The 16,392-nt window shown below is 39.3% G+C and overlaps 2 protein-coding genes across 11 annotated transcripts in view; one reads left to right on the top strand and one right to left on the bottom strand.

The window, feature by feature from the left end:
* The window catches only part of Rbfox1 (RNA-binding Fox protein 1), a 112,601-nt gene that overhangs the window by 27,393 nt on the left and 68,816 nt on the right, over positions 1-16,392 (bottom strand). The gene's annotated exons all lie outside the window — the stretch shown is intronic.
* On the top strand, positions 7,538-9,597 carry CG6527 (uncharacterized protein). 2 transcript variants are annotated; one of them, NM_001300092.1, is made up of 3 exons: positions 7,538-7,814; positions 7,877-8,755; positions 8,837-9,597. In NM_001300092.1, exons 1-2 carry the CDS (start codon positions 7,695-7,697, stop codon positions 8,255-8,257), a joined length of 501 nt encoding a protein of 166 aa, NP_001287021.1. In that variant the 5' UTR covers positions 7,538-7,694; the 3' UTR covers positions 8,258-8,755; positions 8,837-9,597. The 2 variants fall into 2 exon arrangements, with proteins under 2 accessions (NP_001287021.1, NP_788493.1); NM_176315.2 differs by lacking the exon at positions 8,837-9,597 and having other exon boundaries at positions 7,877-8,455.

Here is a 16,392-nt window from a genome sequence, read left to right as displayed (position 1 = left end):
ATTTCAACGCGACGCAAATATATATCAATGCCTCTATGGGTATGATTTTAGTTTTAGTTGCTTTCATTTCTATTTCTCTTGGCACAGGCCACCATCAAATTGCAGTCGTCATATTTGTGTGTGCTCTGTGTTTCGGCATCTTGGCGATTTGCGCTTTGAAAAATTAGCTTGTTAATTAAATGCAAGCCACATATGACAAGTAGGCGAGGTGCAAGTATCTCTACCTTGATATTCACCCCCCACCCCATCCAACTAGTGACACAATCCGCTGTGCAAATTGGTGCTCATGTTGCTCATCCGCCACGTTGGCCAACCCATGATATATGCGCACTCCTATGCTCGCACATACATGCTACTACACCTATATATCAACGTAAAACTAAACAGCGTGAGCAGAAAAAAAAATAAATGAAAAAGGAGAAACTTGTCATGTTGAATTTACATAAAATTTGTATGAAAATTCATTCTGTTGTGCCAATGAAAATGTTTTCCCTCCGATTTGCGCCCCGCTTTTCCGGCAGCTGCTGACGCACAGAATGTGCTGACTTGCACTTGAGAAACCACAACCATCTTCGTTTAATGAGTCTGCGTATGTGCGTCTGTCCCTCATCTTGAAGTTTTCCATTTAGAAACTTCATCCTTAAACAACTCCCCAATAAGTTTCATAATTTTCTGTCAACGGCATTTTGAACGCAGGGTCACAGGCACTTGAAGCAAATACTTTGCTGCATTCGCAAATATTTTTCATTTAATTGCTCTTGAACAGTGAGGACCGTCGGCCAGGACGAAAAAGTGTTCCTTTTTTTACACAATTTTTTTTTTCTTTTCGTTGGACCATATTTACATGGCAAATATTTCGTTCGGCACTGCGGCCCTGGCAATTTGCATTTGTAGTTACTCTGCAGAATAAGAAAAAAAAAATAACATCAAGAGGCAACAAAAATTGTCGGCAGCTGGCACTGTTTTATTGACTGGGGCCACCAGCGCCAACTGCCATCGTTTTTTGTTTACATTTGCCACTGTTGTTTTTGGTGAATTTTCAACAAAACACTTTACGTTTCCATTTTGCAACAATTTCGCTTGCTGCACTTTCAAGTGGCCGCATTCAAGCGTTTTGTCTACCAGCGATTTTTCGTCTGTTCGATGCTGAAAAAATATTAGAGCAATTTTCCATACTCATTTAATTATATTGCGTTTTGGCAGCACCACGCTGCGTATGCGTTACGTTTAATGTGTGTCACACATTCCACGGCTGGTGATTGATGGGCGCCGCAAAAAGCCAAAAAGAAACATTATATACGCACCTCAAAAAGAAAATATAAATATGAAAGAAAAATGCGTTCAAATATTTGTGGGGGGAAAAATTGGAAAAAATCACGCTGGGAAATGCATTTCGAAAAAAGAAGCAAAACTGGAAAAGTAAGTGAAATATAATTACACTGGCTAACAGAAAAAAATGTACATCATTTCAAAATAACGATATACAACATATTTGTTATCTCAATTACCTTGTTTTGCAAACTATGATTTAAAGAGAGTACTATGATGAAATTAATTTCTAGTTAATTGCAGGTTGTATTTGCATGTTTTTGGTTGATTTGTTTTAAAATTCTTGCAAGGATATCAAAACACAGCCCACTTTCATCTTTTGAATTTTGCAATTAGACTTTCCAAGAGACAGAAAGATTTTCAAATTCTTACTTTCTGTTTTTGTTGAATATTGTTGTCTTGATTCGGACCAAAATATTTAGACAGAAACTAAAGAAACCCGAAAGGCTGCCACACTTGTCAGAAGTCAAACCGAATTATATATAAATTATGTGTGCGGTTTCGGGCGCATTACATCAACGGAATATTAATAAACCGTGACGTGAATGGTGAGTGAAATTTTTTCGTGTGCTTCGACTGCGTACTTTTTCCTCAAACCAATATATTCTCTTTTTTTTTTTCTTGGCCGTGTGCGTCCGTTTCGATTAACATTACCATCACCCATAACGTATTCCTGTGCCGAACAAGCGACCAAGTTTGAACCTGACATAGTCAGAGAAGTCATTTGAATTTGACCAATTGCTCAATCGCTGACGCAATTCAGCGATCGAAGCGCCAATTTTGGCCTGCGTTGCAATGGCAAATTTGGGGCGACGCTCGTTAAAAAGCCGGGCCAACTCGGTTGCTTGGCTCATGACGCGAATACCAATTTAAAACAAAAAATATTTGTCTAACAATTGAAACTGAAATTTTGCCTAGCGCGCGCCAAGCGATTGTTTTGAATTAAACTCGGTTGGGTCTCTTTGATTTCAACTGATTTTTGGTGATTGCTCAATGGGCGTTTAAGTTGCAAGTGGGTCGATGCAGGTCACGTCTGCCGCCCAGATAACATTTGGAAAGTATTATGCATATCGATGTCACGGCAATGTGTCTGTCACACTGCCTATTTTGGTGAGATCTGGATCCGGTCAGGATTTTTGGCCTAATGGAAGGTCACATCTCCATAATTGCCACGGAAAGCGAATGCAGCACGTGCCAATTCAATTTACATGCCAATTGCAATTTGACATAGCCATCCAAGGATATTAAACTAGAGAGCCAGTCCTTGTACAAATTAGGACACTACACACAAACACCTGATATAGTAGAGGGCGGTAGTGGAGGTAGCTTTTCTGCCACTGTCAGTTTTCAGTTTTTGCCAACAGGAAATTACAGCGAAAGCGTGTTGAAGCATAAGAGGAAGTTCAGGTGTAAGGGACGGATTTTGCACTGTGCTGTGACATGTAATATGACTGCAGGAATTGCTCGGGCTCTGAAATTGCAGCATGCGGGTGTTAGCGACAAGCTACAAGATACAAATACCATGGATGCCATGTGTGTGCATTTGCTCGCAAATCAACAGAACGGAAATTTATTTCAAAACACACAAGATGCCATGTTCGCCACTCTGCATCCTTTTAATAAGACAAACACTACATCATCGCATTGCAATGCAATGAAGTGGGCGTTTGTTGGGTGGGAAAATGAATGAAAAGCGCATCACACGTCTCGTATACGTAATGAGCATTGTAACGCAATAAGCCCAGCTTTATTGTTCATCATTAGGGGCTGAGCTTAATGCTCAGATACACCTATCTGCATTGTCAAGGATTAAATAGGTCTATAAACTAAGGAATTTAAAAAAAAATGTTAGTCTATTAATTACAAGTTGAAATCTGTAAAATTCAAAATATACCTGGATAAAAACGCATTTGGATATCTAGCAAAACCGACCACAGGCAATAGTTCTTGGTTATGGCCCACCACTTTGACCACCTTTTCTGAAATTGCCTGACCATTTTTCCCCATTAAACTTAAAGTTACGAAACGCACAGTAGGCCAACTTTATGAATGAAATTACAGCCTCGACAGGGCAAAGCACTGGGCAATAACTGACCAGGTTAGCAGTGGAAAACTGCCACTGCAAAACGGTAAACCTAAAACGTCAAATGCAGGTGCCTACAGCAGCAATATTCACAACAACGGCAAAACGTTTGGCAACGGGAAACGGCAAAAACCCAAAACAGAAAAGCCAGCAAAAAAAAAAAAAAAAAAGGGGGGAAAAAAACAGAATAGATGGCCCTAGGCAAGCTTGGCTAAGCCATAAAGCCGGTTGGTTGAAAAATCGGGATATATAGAAGGGAAAAAAAGGGGGGAACTGGTCTTCTCTGCCAGCGCATCTGCAAAAACCAAAAGCGAAACTTGAATGGCAGACCGGCATTTAAATGCGGTTTCTGTTACCTCGTGCAGACATGCTGTTTTTCTTATTATTATTTTTTTTTTATATATATATATATAAAAATGAGATTTTTTGCTGCTTTCCTGGGTGCCACTTTAGTGTGTCACTGGGCTGCCCACATAGCAGTTGCCATAGTTGTTAATGGCCCAACCTGATGTAGCTGAAGATGCATCACGATGACGATGATCATGACGATGATGATGCAGCTGAGGACTGGTTTGCCATTTAAATGGAATTTATGCTGCCTTACCCAAAGTCGAAACTCCAACTCCGGGTCTGTCATCAATTGCCTTGCAGCTTTGCCAAATGAAGCATGAGCGAGTGAATGGAAAAAGTAGCACACACCCACACATGCACTGAGAAAAATAGTGCCATAAAATGCTAACTGCTTTTATAATTACGACAAGCAATGATATTACACTAAATAATTATAATAAATATTAAATAGTTTATATATTCAAACGTATTCTTATATTTTATTATTGATTCAAGTGGCAATTGTTCTGAGTGCATTATATACAACCCTCTTACAATCCCCTTTAAATGGTGAAGGCGATCAACTAAACCTTAATGCCAATGGAAACGTGAGAATGTCGCCGCCTTCGAGAGCTGAAGATGCACTTTCGGCTTCGCTTCTTTTTCAAACGATTTTTATCGCGAAATTACGTTGGGATTTTCCTTTTGTCGCATTTAGCTGGAGGGCCAATGAAAAATCTACGTGAAAAACTAACAAAACGTGAGCGGAAAATTAAATAATTGAAAAGCCACTGTGCTAGTGAGTGAGTGGGAAAGTGTGCGAAAAAGGTCGATAGATAAATGCATTGTGATTACTCACTGGCTTAGCAAATGAAAACGAAATTGTCCATTGACCACTCACTGTCTACCATCGCACATATATATATGTATGTAGGTACTAAATCAGCAGCGAAACCAGAGGCAGTAGCACAAAAATCAATATAAATAAATGAAGACAAATATCCAAAAAGCGCACAAAGAGTCGAAAAAGAAAATACATAAAACAAAAAGCGCAGAGATCTTCACGTTCACCCAACTTGTCAATAAACAAGGCAAAATGTGAGTGAAAAAACTCGCACAAATACCAAATAAATTTTTATTTAAGAGCAAATGTTTGGCTATGCAAACGTCGTGCCACCAACAGACAGCAAAGACTTGAATTATGGCAGTCGAACGATGCGTTGACAAGACCAAAGGAAATAAAAAAAAAAAATAACCAAAAATACACGGCAACGAGACGGCAAATAAAAACCGAAGAAATTAAAGGCCCTGTCAATTGGCGCAACATCAAAAAAAACAAAAAAAAGAGCAAGACATCCAAGATAAACTTTACTTTTATTTATATTTTTGATGTGGCTTCCTTCATGGACTAACAGGCAGCATGAAAGCGTGTCCAAAGGGCTGCAGCAGCAGCCACGAATCGCATTTGAATCGATGCGAAACCCATGCTAAATACGTGTCCGCCTTAGAATCGTAGAAACTCAGCATGTTTGAAGTTTTCTCTTTTTTAATTGGATAGCGATTATCGGAGTGGACAAAAATTTATTCTTTTCCCTCTGACATCGTTTACGGAATGATGAAGTACCAATCGGTAATCGCCAATTGAACCGAAAGCGCAATCAAGCCAGAAATATCACATTACAGTGGAACGTTTACTCCCAATTTCACATATATTTTATCGATTGCACTGGCAAAACACAAGCACTAAAGATTGTCAACCATTTGAGAATATATGGATTTAATTTTCAAAAGCGGACTTCTTTCTGTTCTTTTTTTTTGCTTTTTTTTTATCAAAATGAAATGCACTATCGTGCTCATTTCAGCTAATTACCTTACATACTTAATACTTGTAACGAACGAATCATATTTTTGTGTGCCCCATCTATTGAACCCTTAGTCATTATAAGCTCATTTATTTCCCATTAAAGTATTACAACATAAATGTAATTGATACGTACTTTTTTTTCTGTGTGGCTTCAAGTCGAGTGCTCACTTGTCTCTATTGAATTACCCCCAAAAAGCTAGACGCAATTGAACAGCATTTTAGCTGCGATTTGGCAACAAATAAACGACGCTCATGATTGCAGCGATTGCACCGAAATCGAGACGTTGTCGCTTGTTGTTGCCACTGATTGATTTTCACGCTTAAACATTAGATGCAATCAAAGTTACAATATTTGTCCTCTGTGCTCGGCTTACGCCCAGCCAAGAAAAACATATAGCAGGCAAACCCCTCATGCAATCAATGGGAAACACCTCTTTAATGGAAGTCGCCTTAAAGGCCCTTCTCAGCTTTTTCAAACGAGCCCCAACAAGAAACACGCAAAGCCCCAAGACGCTTATTAAATTGCCTTCCACAAACAAGGCCCAAACAAACAGGCCAAAACAAAACGGAACATAACGGAACGGGGATCGGAACAGTACGTAGGCAAATAAACAAGCAGTCGAAGCGGAAGGAACTAACGGCTGAAAAACAAAAGCCTACTTCCGGCCACCCAATGCTGCACCGCCCAACCCCCCGCCCCCTCGCAAACCATTAGGTTTATGAAATATAAATGAGCTTTGTGAGCATTCAAACAGTAAGAAATCCAAAATTACACGCAATTTATGGATGTAGCAGGTGCAGGAAGTGGGCGTGGCCGGGCGTGCCATTAGGTTGGCTTTAAAGAGCACGCGACAAAACAGCACTGCTACACATGGCAAAATTAATTAAAACACCAAACCTTACAGTAACCTACCAAAAATTTAATTCAATTTTTAATATTTCTGTGTATGTGGAAGATCGTTCTTCTATTTCACTTTTTTTTTTTAAGTCGAGTTACGAATACATTTCGAATAACTTTCGATTAAGCATGGGATTACCATGTCTTCTACTAACTACCACTTACGTTTACCAACATTTCTTCATTTCACACATTTTTTTTCTCACTGCAATAAAAGTGCTTTTAGGGGTGCGGGCGTTGTTGGGCAATTACCGTTAAGCGGATTGTAGTTTACACTCTGTGTTGCCGTATACACCAGAACTAAGCCAGAACTAAATGCGCATTCTTAAGGTACGTTTTCATTTTCATTCCCATTTCCCGACAGGCGTTATTGTTATGACCCACTGGCATTGCCCCCCACCACCACCTGTCGTCTCGCTCTGCGCATTTTCACACTTGTAAATCAATTAATTTTACAGCTTATTGTTGTTGCTACTGTCGCTACAGTGCCATCGTGGCTCTGGCCACTGGTCACTTGGCCACTGGACTACATAGCATTGGATACTACCAACCAAACCCACCACCTGCTGGTTGGTCATTTAGCCTAAGCGCCGGCTAAGCTCGAAATGCTCAACTGGCCAAGGATTGTGAAGCCCCTGCAATGCCCAACTCAAAATCCAAGTGATTGTGTGTGTGCGTGTGGGAACTTTTGTTTCTCCCCTTTTGTTGCTTTTGAAAGCAAATTGTTGGCTGTAAATGTTGTTGTTGTTCGCTGTCGGTTTTGTTGGTGCTGACTGGATTTTCTGATTTGCCTGAGCGGCGACCGTTGAAATGTAATTAATACGTGGCCCACAACTTGTACCCACACATTCGGGGTCAATTGTGTGTGTAAAGGGAAGAGCCTCCGCAATGCGGTTACTAAAAGGTGATTATTAGGGCTCAATAGGTAAGACAGGGTTAAAATCCCAAGGGGGAAAAAATGTTGGGATTTTCAGAAAATTTTAAGCAAGGGCTTAAGATTTTTCCTTTTTAGGAATAAGTATTTATTTCCTAAGTAGCTAAGTAGCCTTTTCAACAGCTGTTTTAATGGAGGTCTAGCTGTTTCTCAAAATCTTTGTACAAATACACGTTTTTTTTTTAATCTTATCCAAATTTTAAGTAAATGTAAAAAGTACTTCACAAATAGTTTTTCAAATTCGTTTTTAACCAATATGTCTGCAAATTCAAATTCACTAGAAATCTCACCGAATAGTACTTTAACTTTCACAAAAACCAACAATAAGCATGAAATAACCATCAAAAATGTTGGCGAAAAGACAGTGACCTACAAGGTAATAAATACATATATTCTAATATATACTAATATTCACGCATATTATCGATAAATCACCAGGTGCAATGTACAGTGCATGGCAAGTTCAATATAAAACCCCGCTGGGGAGTCCTCAGTCCCAATGAGCACTCACATGTCCTCATAACCATGTGCAAGGATGTCGAGCTCTCGAGAAAGGGACGCGACAAGATAGTGGTCGTTTGCATGGTTTCACCCATCAATGCTGTGGACTTCGAGATGACCGCCTCCTTCTGGCGTCACAATATCTGCTACGATCCAAGTATCGAGAAGCACCAACTCACCTGCCATCAAATGGATGGGGCAGGCGAGGGCCATGGCGACGGAGGCGACAAGGATGCGGAGCCGGAGGATCTAAGGTTTCGCCAGGGGTTATTCCCATCATTTTGCAGTATTCGCACTCCGAGCAAGTACTGGCGATAGTTTTCGACCGGAGATGGGATGCGGCATTTTCACCCTTCAGACCAACAGACTGGAGTGTCAATTATCCCGCCCGAGCATTTTGCCCTAATGGCTGCAATGACTGAGTAATTGGTTAGCAGCCCTACCTTGTCTTTCTGTGCGCCTCTATCGGCCAACATTGTTGATGATGAGCCTTCATTAAAAACTAAGAGCGTGTCTATCTCTCTGTGAGTTTGTGTGTTGCCAACATCAAGTGGCTCGAAGGATGCTCATGCATCCTGGCAACATCGAGTGCGTTTACCCTCCACATCTGGCTGATAAAAAGGCGTAAATTGCTGGCATTTTAGGCGCGCGCCTGCTTCTTCCTTCACTCTCAATTAGGCAAACGTTAACGAAGGCTCTTGAACTTTGAATACTCCAATCGATTGACATTCGCTTGGGTTCACCAGGTTGCAAGGCAATTAACTCGCAGCGTTAAGCACGAAATAAGGGAAACCATAAGAAAGCAATGCTGAACAGGTAAAGTAGAATGTTTAACCATTTAAAACCGCATTTAAACGTGTATTGTACCTGTTTACACCTAAATGCTAAACTTCTTAGCCCAAGCATTGGTCCAAAATTAAAGTTGCATAAATCCGGCCAGCTTTGTGTATCGAGGCACAAGGTTTATGGGCTGATAGAGGAGGCTTTTCAAAGGAAATGAGAGCCAACGAACGAGATAAAGACATTTGGAAATTCTTCGCAAAAGGCCAACAGCATGAAAGGCACTCAGCCAGTAAATTAGGTTCATGTCTCAACTATAGTTTTGACCCAAGTCCAAAACAAACAATTCGATGCCGTTGCCAATGATGATGATGATGATGGTAATGTGGACTTGCGGGGGCGTTGCCAAAAACTGGGCACTTGTTCTGCTCGAGCTGTATTGTTTTAGTGTTGTTTTTGGGGTGGCCAACAGCCCTGAACAATGGAGTAAATCATAGCCATGAAATATGTGCCAAGCGAGGAGACGAGTAGAAGACCACTACACCTGGCTAGCAAGCAAGCTGGCTAACTGGCTGACTGGCAGCTTGGTAATAATAATGAAAATACAAAATAGCCCAGCTGTGGGACGGGCGAGTATTCATCGCTGGCTGATGCCTTCACCTTGTGCAATTGCAGTTTGTTTGCCCGAATTTACGAGCCGGTACAAAAAGCAAACGTGACCGGTAGGGCAACATACAAATATTTTCCTTTTGGCTAAATAAAACACAAAAGGAAACACATAGCGCACGCAAAAAATAAATATAAAAATGTAATAAAATTGCAGCTCATGCGAGCGATAAAACGTAACTTCCCCCGCGCTCGCACTTGGGAAATCTCAGTCGTAAACTATACAATGACTTGGCACTGCTTAACCCTTTGGTGACCCTCTGGCGCACCGACCCCACCCCGTTTTTCACCCCTCTTCTGCATGATTTAATGCGTAATTTTCAGGAGTTTGCAAAATTTTTCGGATAATTTATCATTTTTAGATGGGATGTTGGAGCAAGGGGACAAAGCGAACTTTGAGCTGGGATTTCTCCATTTTTTTGTTGGCCACAACGACACCTGCCTGTGGCAGTGCCTCCATTACAAATGGCTTCGAATGCGGATGCCAGGAAGCAAAAATTTGTGACCACAGTCTCATTGACATTCGAGATTTAGTGGTGAGTGGGCCGGACGGACATTGGACCATCGACCAGCGCAGCCTTAATTAAAATTTTCCCATTGAAATGTGGCCGGAGAATAATAAGCTGCCGGTACAAGCTCTGTTGATAAATGTCCTGGGGATTTTACAGGACCTGCACAGGTCTTTTGCGCAGGCAGACCAAATTTTATGGAAATTGTTTTTAGTCCAAGTGTAGGAGCTAAAATTTATTTGCGTTGAAAACAGCTCCAGAGTGGGAAGTAAATTTGGTGAAAATTATACAAAACTTTTTGTATTAGAACTAGAAAGAAGTTTTTTACTGACAAAAAAAAAAAGAGTCCTATTGAACTTTTGTTATTATAAAAAGTGCACTTTTGTCGGAAATTTGGTTTACGGTCTAACTAAATAAATGGAGCATAGAGTTTTCCACAAAGCTTTAAAGCAGATTCATCAAATAAAAGTAATAAGAGTATTTTCCCCTTAAGCAAGTGTAGTTTTGATCCCCATAATGTACATATAACTAAAAGTTCCGTTTATAACTTTTTACTTAGTTAATTATCGTAAAGCTCTTACTTATTTTTTGGTACATCATTTCAAACAACTAGTTTGCTTGGTAGCTTTAAGATAGAATATTATGGAAAAATGTTTTTCCTAATTAAAATTGATTAAACTTTTACCATGTTGCAATCTGATTGGAATTCAATATGCCAAAGGGTTTGTGGGTCCTTCGTTTCTCCCCACTGGAAACTCTCTTCTCGAAAGCAATTAAAAATGTAATGCATATCCTGGCCTTTGAATTAAGTTTTCCCATCCCAACTGAACCGAATTCTTGATATTCGACTTGTGCCTTGTGGCTTTTCCACATTCTCATCCACATATTATGTATGCAATGGCAAATATTTTGGAAATTTTTGATATAAGAGCCCTCCCAAAATATGCAATTGAGAATGGGCAGACTTTGAGTAGGGTCAAAATGCAGTTGATTTTAATTACCCAACAGTCATTTGCATACGGTAAGTACTTGGACTTTTGATTGCTTTTGACCCATATGAAACTACAGTAATGTTAGGTCGATGGGTGATTTAAACCAATTCAGGAACCCTTTACGAAAATGCACTAAACAAAATGAATGGCAAAGAATATTAAAGAAATCAATCTAATCTAAACCAATTTAGGTGTATCGTTGCAACTTTCACAGCCACTTTTCTTGTTCAACAACCCATAAATCAAGATGAGCACTTCTAATTCGCGTTATCAAGTTACCTCGCATACAGACACCAATTAGTGAAAGCTAACTTGTTTCGCTGCACTGGAATTTGATTGATTCGCAGGTGCAGTGCATCATAGTACAGTCTCCCCTCGACATCTTGTAATTTGTCGTCTCATCTGGCAGTGTTTCTTCTGCTCGGGGAGTTTTTCATTCCATTTACCCCCTGCCCATAACTCACACACTTTGAAATGCAACACATGGCGACTGCGGAGATTTTCCCTTTTGCCGCTGCTTTTCCTCTAGATTTTCCACTGCTACGTTTTTTTTCTTCTTTTACGTTTCTTTTGGCACTCAGAGTTCCTCCACTTTGCTACAATATCCTTTCTGCTGTCTATTTTTATCCCCCAGCACCGAGTTTCGCTGAGTTCTCTGGGGTTCGTTCGCATTATCAACCAAAGAGTTGGGATATTCCGAGTGCCTTGGTACCGAGAGAGCTGTGGATTTGTCGTAATTGTGGAGTGGAGTGTTCTCGTCCATCGCAGCAGCGTCTACCTCTTTAATAAAGTTTCCTCAGTCTCTTTGGCAGCGCCTATACTCGGTTTTGAGTCTGTTTATTTCTCATTTTTTTTTTGCCTTTCTGCTGCTGTTGAAACAGACAACCCCATGCTGCGTTTTTGACTGTCTGTGCTACACTGTAAAAAAACGCCTTTCGTTGCTGGACATTTTTAATAATACATAATATACTTGACTTCGTAATATCCTTGAAATTCAGTTCAGTAAAGTAGAAATTTCGTCACTTCTTCAACCCTTTAAAAACATCTATTATTTTTAAAGTGATTTGATACTAGCCTGAAAAGTGCTCCCAGTGTATCAACCCCACAACCTTATGGTTAAACAGAAGCAGAACCAACAGCCTATACCAGATCCCTTGGCCATCCGAAGTCGGAAGCCAAAGGCATCTAAAATTAGACTCCAGACGTTGTCGATATGGCAGCAGTTTGCTCATTAAGCGACCAATGGCAATCGTACCACATGTACAGCATTTTAATTTGTGGAATTAAGGCGCAGTAAATGAGAATGGCTCAACTTCCCCCCTTCCCAACTTGTCCACCTTTCTACCAGAAATTTCCGCATAAAAAAGTTAAAGCTACAAATATAATATTAGCGTAGTAAAGTAGTATATTGCTGTTATTAAAACTAGCTTAAAGCAGTTTAGTAAAAGTGTGGAATAAGATTCACCGATAGCATTTAAATGATTTCCCAATGGTTCTTTGAGCAAAACATACCTGAAAGAAATAGAGAATGAATTCATATTATATTCATAAATAATTATCACAAATATTTGCTAAAAAATATGATTAAAATCTTTCCACCAGACAAATTTCATTTAGCCCGCGGTTTGGTAGCTTTTTGACAAGCCCATTATTAGGTTGCAATTTCAAATAGCCATATTAGTTTAATATTTGGATAACATAACTAGTTCAGATACGCGCGCATGATCCGCTTTACTTTGGCGAAATTACTATGGATTAACGTGAACAAATGTTTTTTCATAAAACATATATTTCGAAAATAGAGGCATGCCTGAAGCTAGAATAAAATAAAATAATGCACCCCTAGAATATTCGTATAAATCCGCTTATTTTCACATGAATTGAGTTCAAAAAGTCAAAAGCAAATATAAAATTCAGCCCAAACACATCTGCACTTTAGCGCAGATTTGTTGCGTGACAAAAATGCAAATGGTAAAAATTGGAGTAAAAAAAAACAAAAGCCGAATGAATAAATTATACATAAACACATCGAAATATATCGTACACACATTCGTGTGGACTTTTCAATTTAAATGTGCGTAAATTGTCTGGAATTCCCATGCCAGAAACAGATTCCCAGCAAAATCTGCAGTCTATAAACCTGCGATACATAAACGTATTTCGAAATTTGTAAACAAATGCGGGGCTATAGAAAAATGTTTCAATTACAGAAATCGAAAAAACAGAACAACCTTTTCGCCAACGACACTCTTCTTTGCATCTGTATCCCATTTTTGTTTAATTTCTCACTCATCTCGCAGCAAAATGAGAGGTTCTGAGCACTCGGGTCTGGGCATTTAATCAGTTTAAATTGACACTGGGGGTCAAATTCATTAAGATAGAATTCCTTTTTGTTTTTGTTTGGCTGCTGGGCGTTGGCTCTCTCCATGCGACAACGAAACGACAAACGTCAACGAAGACGATGTTGGAATTTTTAAAATCATAAATTTCATGGCAATTCCATTGCCAGCGGCAACTACGCAACACTTACACCTAGGCCAATGTAATGATTGCTTTTCCGGAAATCGCCCGAAGCGACTAAAACAGTGTAGAACTTGTAAAAATCACAAAAAAAAAATTAAATTCAAGGCGAAAGCGCGTATAGATAATGTTATAAATAGCTGGCAAATAACAACGGAGTTGAGGCAGAAACAAAAGGCGCTATTTTGCAGGATATGCGTGACTGGCATTGAAATTAAACAAAATATTTCAGTGCTTCAGTGTCAAACGAGGCGAAAGATACAGTTTGCAATGGGTGGAGATTGTGGGGGGGCTCTTTTGCGTGGATACTGTCGACGTGGCAACGTATAAGGAGGATTCTATTCGAGCGAAAAAAAAAAAAATACAAATACATAAATAAACGTAATGGCTTTTTACAAGAAAAACAGCAACAATAAATCTTACTTGCATGGGATTTAGGCTTAAGAAATACCCTAGTAGCTAAGTAGAAAAACGTAATTAGCTCAAAAGTTTTTTTTGGTATATGAAAAAGAATGTAATAAAACATATTTCAATAAAAAAAATGCTGGATGTATTTAATTATCCTAAATGCAGTTATGTACTTAAATTAGTTTATTATTTATAAAAAAATCAAGACAATAATAAGAACTCTATATTAAAGCCTATAACATCCTATACTTGTATTCTTTACAGGATATTATTAACAAGGATATTTCCATTAGTAGTGGCTACCAATTTATTTACAGCCTTAGCCGGCTTAAAGGGGCGTGGCTACGACAAGCTACGCATTACTTTGATTTTCAGAAAGAGCGTTAACTTAACAAAGATCTATGGCACAAATGAGTTTTTGCGTGTGTGTGTGTGTGTATACGTGCGTGGGCGGGTGTGCACACATGCCAACATATGTATGTACAAATATCAAGGTGGGCTTGGTTCTACCCCTCATCAAATGGCACTCGCCGCCAGTATATTTCAATAATCTTGTCATAATTGCATTAAAAAATTCCTTAAAAAAAAGCCAGGACCCGCAGCGTTGAAAACGACGAACATATTTCCACAGGCGATCAAATTTGAATTGCCCAAATTGCCCTCTTTATTAGTTTTTTCACACACACTAAACAGGTCGAAATGAATGCCAGCAGAAACAATAACAACAGCGATAACCCTTAGAAGTAGAATAAATGTTTTCCACGGTTGTAAATAAGCGGCAATAACAAGAACAACAACAAACAGAAGAACCAAACAATAGCAACAACAAATTGGTTTGCGTGTTTCAGCCGCATTAAAAGGAACTTTTGGGCCAGGAGCAAAAGTGATGGCAAGAAACGTGGCCACTTTTAGTTTTTATATTCGCTACATTTCTTTGTTGCGGACACAAAAGCAAAAACTAAGGGAAATACAGTGCAGAAAGAAGGGGATATTTCGGAATACTCTTTGAAATACTTAATTTTACAAAGTATATTTGCTAAACAAGAAAATATTCCATTTAAATTTCATATTTTTATTTGTGTGAAAAAAGAAATAGTCTGCACTTATGCATTTTATATATTTTTCAGCGTGAGCGGACACACATAGCACTTAATCTTACATTAGGATTGTAAAGTGTAAAATATTGTGCCATAAATTAAAAAAACACTTTTAGGAATACATAAAAAATCTAGAAAATATTTTCTTTCTTTGTAAATACAATACAAGATTGTATTTCTGAACTAAAACTGTATAAGTAGTGCGAAAACTACAGTACTCAATTTTGGTCTGTATAAAAGGGTACAATCGAGGAGAACAAAATTAGTTATACTCCAATTCTTAGCTGATTCAATTTCTTATTTTGTTTCACTGCACTACCAACTGCCCTAGCCCCCTCCCCCCCTCACCAATACCACCCTATATTAGCCTCATTATTATTTCGCTTTCGTTTCACACACACACACATGTACACACAATTAAGTGGCCATGGCCTAGGTGGATTGGATACTCGCATCCTGCTGCCAAAAGGGAGGCCTCATCAAATCGTTATTGATTGCTTGTGGAGGAGCTGAGCGGAGCGGAGCGAAGCTACTGCTGCTGATGGTGGTTTTAGTGGCTCTGGTGGTTCGGTGTATGTGTATGATATGATGGCGGTGCTGCTGATGCCCAAGAAGACTGGGAAATTAAGTGCCCTGTTTTTTGGGCTATCATTAAAGCCTGTATCCTGCGGGCGCGCCTCATAAATATCGCCAAAGCATATTGATGGCTATCTGGCACGCAACCGGGCTCAAATCGCACCAACGACCCGAAGGCAAGTAACTTACAATCTGATCTCGTTTTTTTTTTCTTTTCGCCCGTCTCAAGATAATTTGATAAGTGTTTGTCTGCCCCGAAGGATGTGGGCTACTGTATATCCTTCGGCTGAGATTGAAAATGGAAATTTCTGCAGAATTTTCACAGTTATTAAAAGGAGCTAACACATATTTCCGAGAAAAAAGAAACAAGCGAAGGACCCAACCAAGCAACTTTAACAATATGCCAGCGTTTGCTATTTAAAATATTTTTTTATATACAAATTTTTTGAATATACACTGAGCGAAGCATACATTCTTCATTTGTGATGGTTTTGCAAACTTCTCTCGTATTTATATAATCAGATGTTATTCTTTGGCTTTTAGTATTCCATTCAAATAAAATTTGTACATATGTGCAAATACTGAAAAAATATAGTCGCTATAAATTCCATAATCCATTATTTGTTCTATGTACAATTGCGTAGTTATTTGCGTTGACCATCTAAAACCCATCTCAACCCATTTGACAATCGGTTGTGTAGTGGCAAGAGCTTCGATGTCATTTGCATGCAGAGTAGCACGAAAACAAATGTCAAAATCATAGATTCGACTGAAATGGGGGAGGGGGGTGCTGAGTTTATATTGTCAGAAGGCGGGATTTTCAAGTGGGGTCTTTCGGTTGGGCACATGTGTGCCTATATGTTTGTGTGTGTGTATGTATGTGCTGGCATTGCCGTTTGTGCTTA

This window comes from Drosophila melanogaster, chromosome 3L (genome assembly GCF_000001215.4).
Source record: "Drosophila melanogaster chromosome 3L".
NCBI lineage: Eukaryota > Metazoa > Arthropoda > Insecta > Diptera > Drosophilidae > Drosophila > Drosophila melanogaster.
This window is presented reverse-complemented; position numbering and strand designations above follow the sequence as displayed.

What these genes read in the sequence shown, in the direction of transcription:
- CG6527 (NM_001300092.1), top strand. Translation starts at nt 7,695, where the DNA reads ATGTCTGCAAATTCAAATTCACTAGAAATCTCACCGAATAGTACTTTA. An exon ending in AAAAGACAGTGACCTACAAG is followed by an intron (nt 7,815 to 7,876) that starts GTAATAAATACA and finishes ATAAATCACCAG; the next exon opens with GTGCAATGTACAGTGCATGG.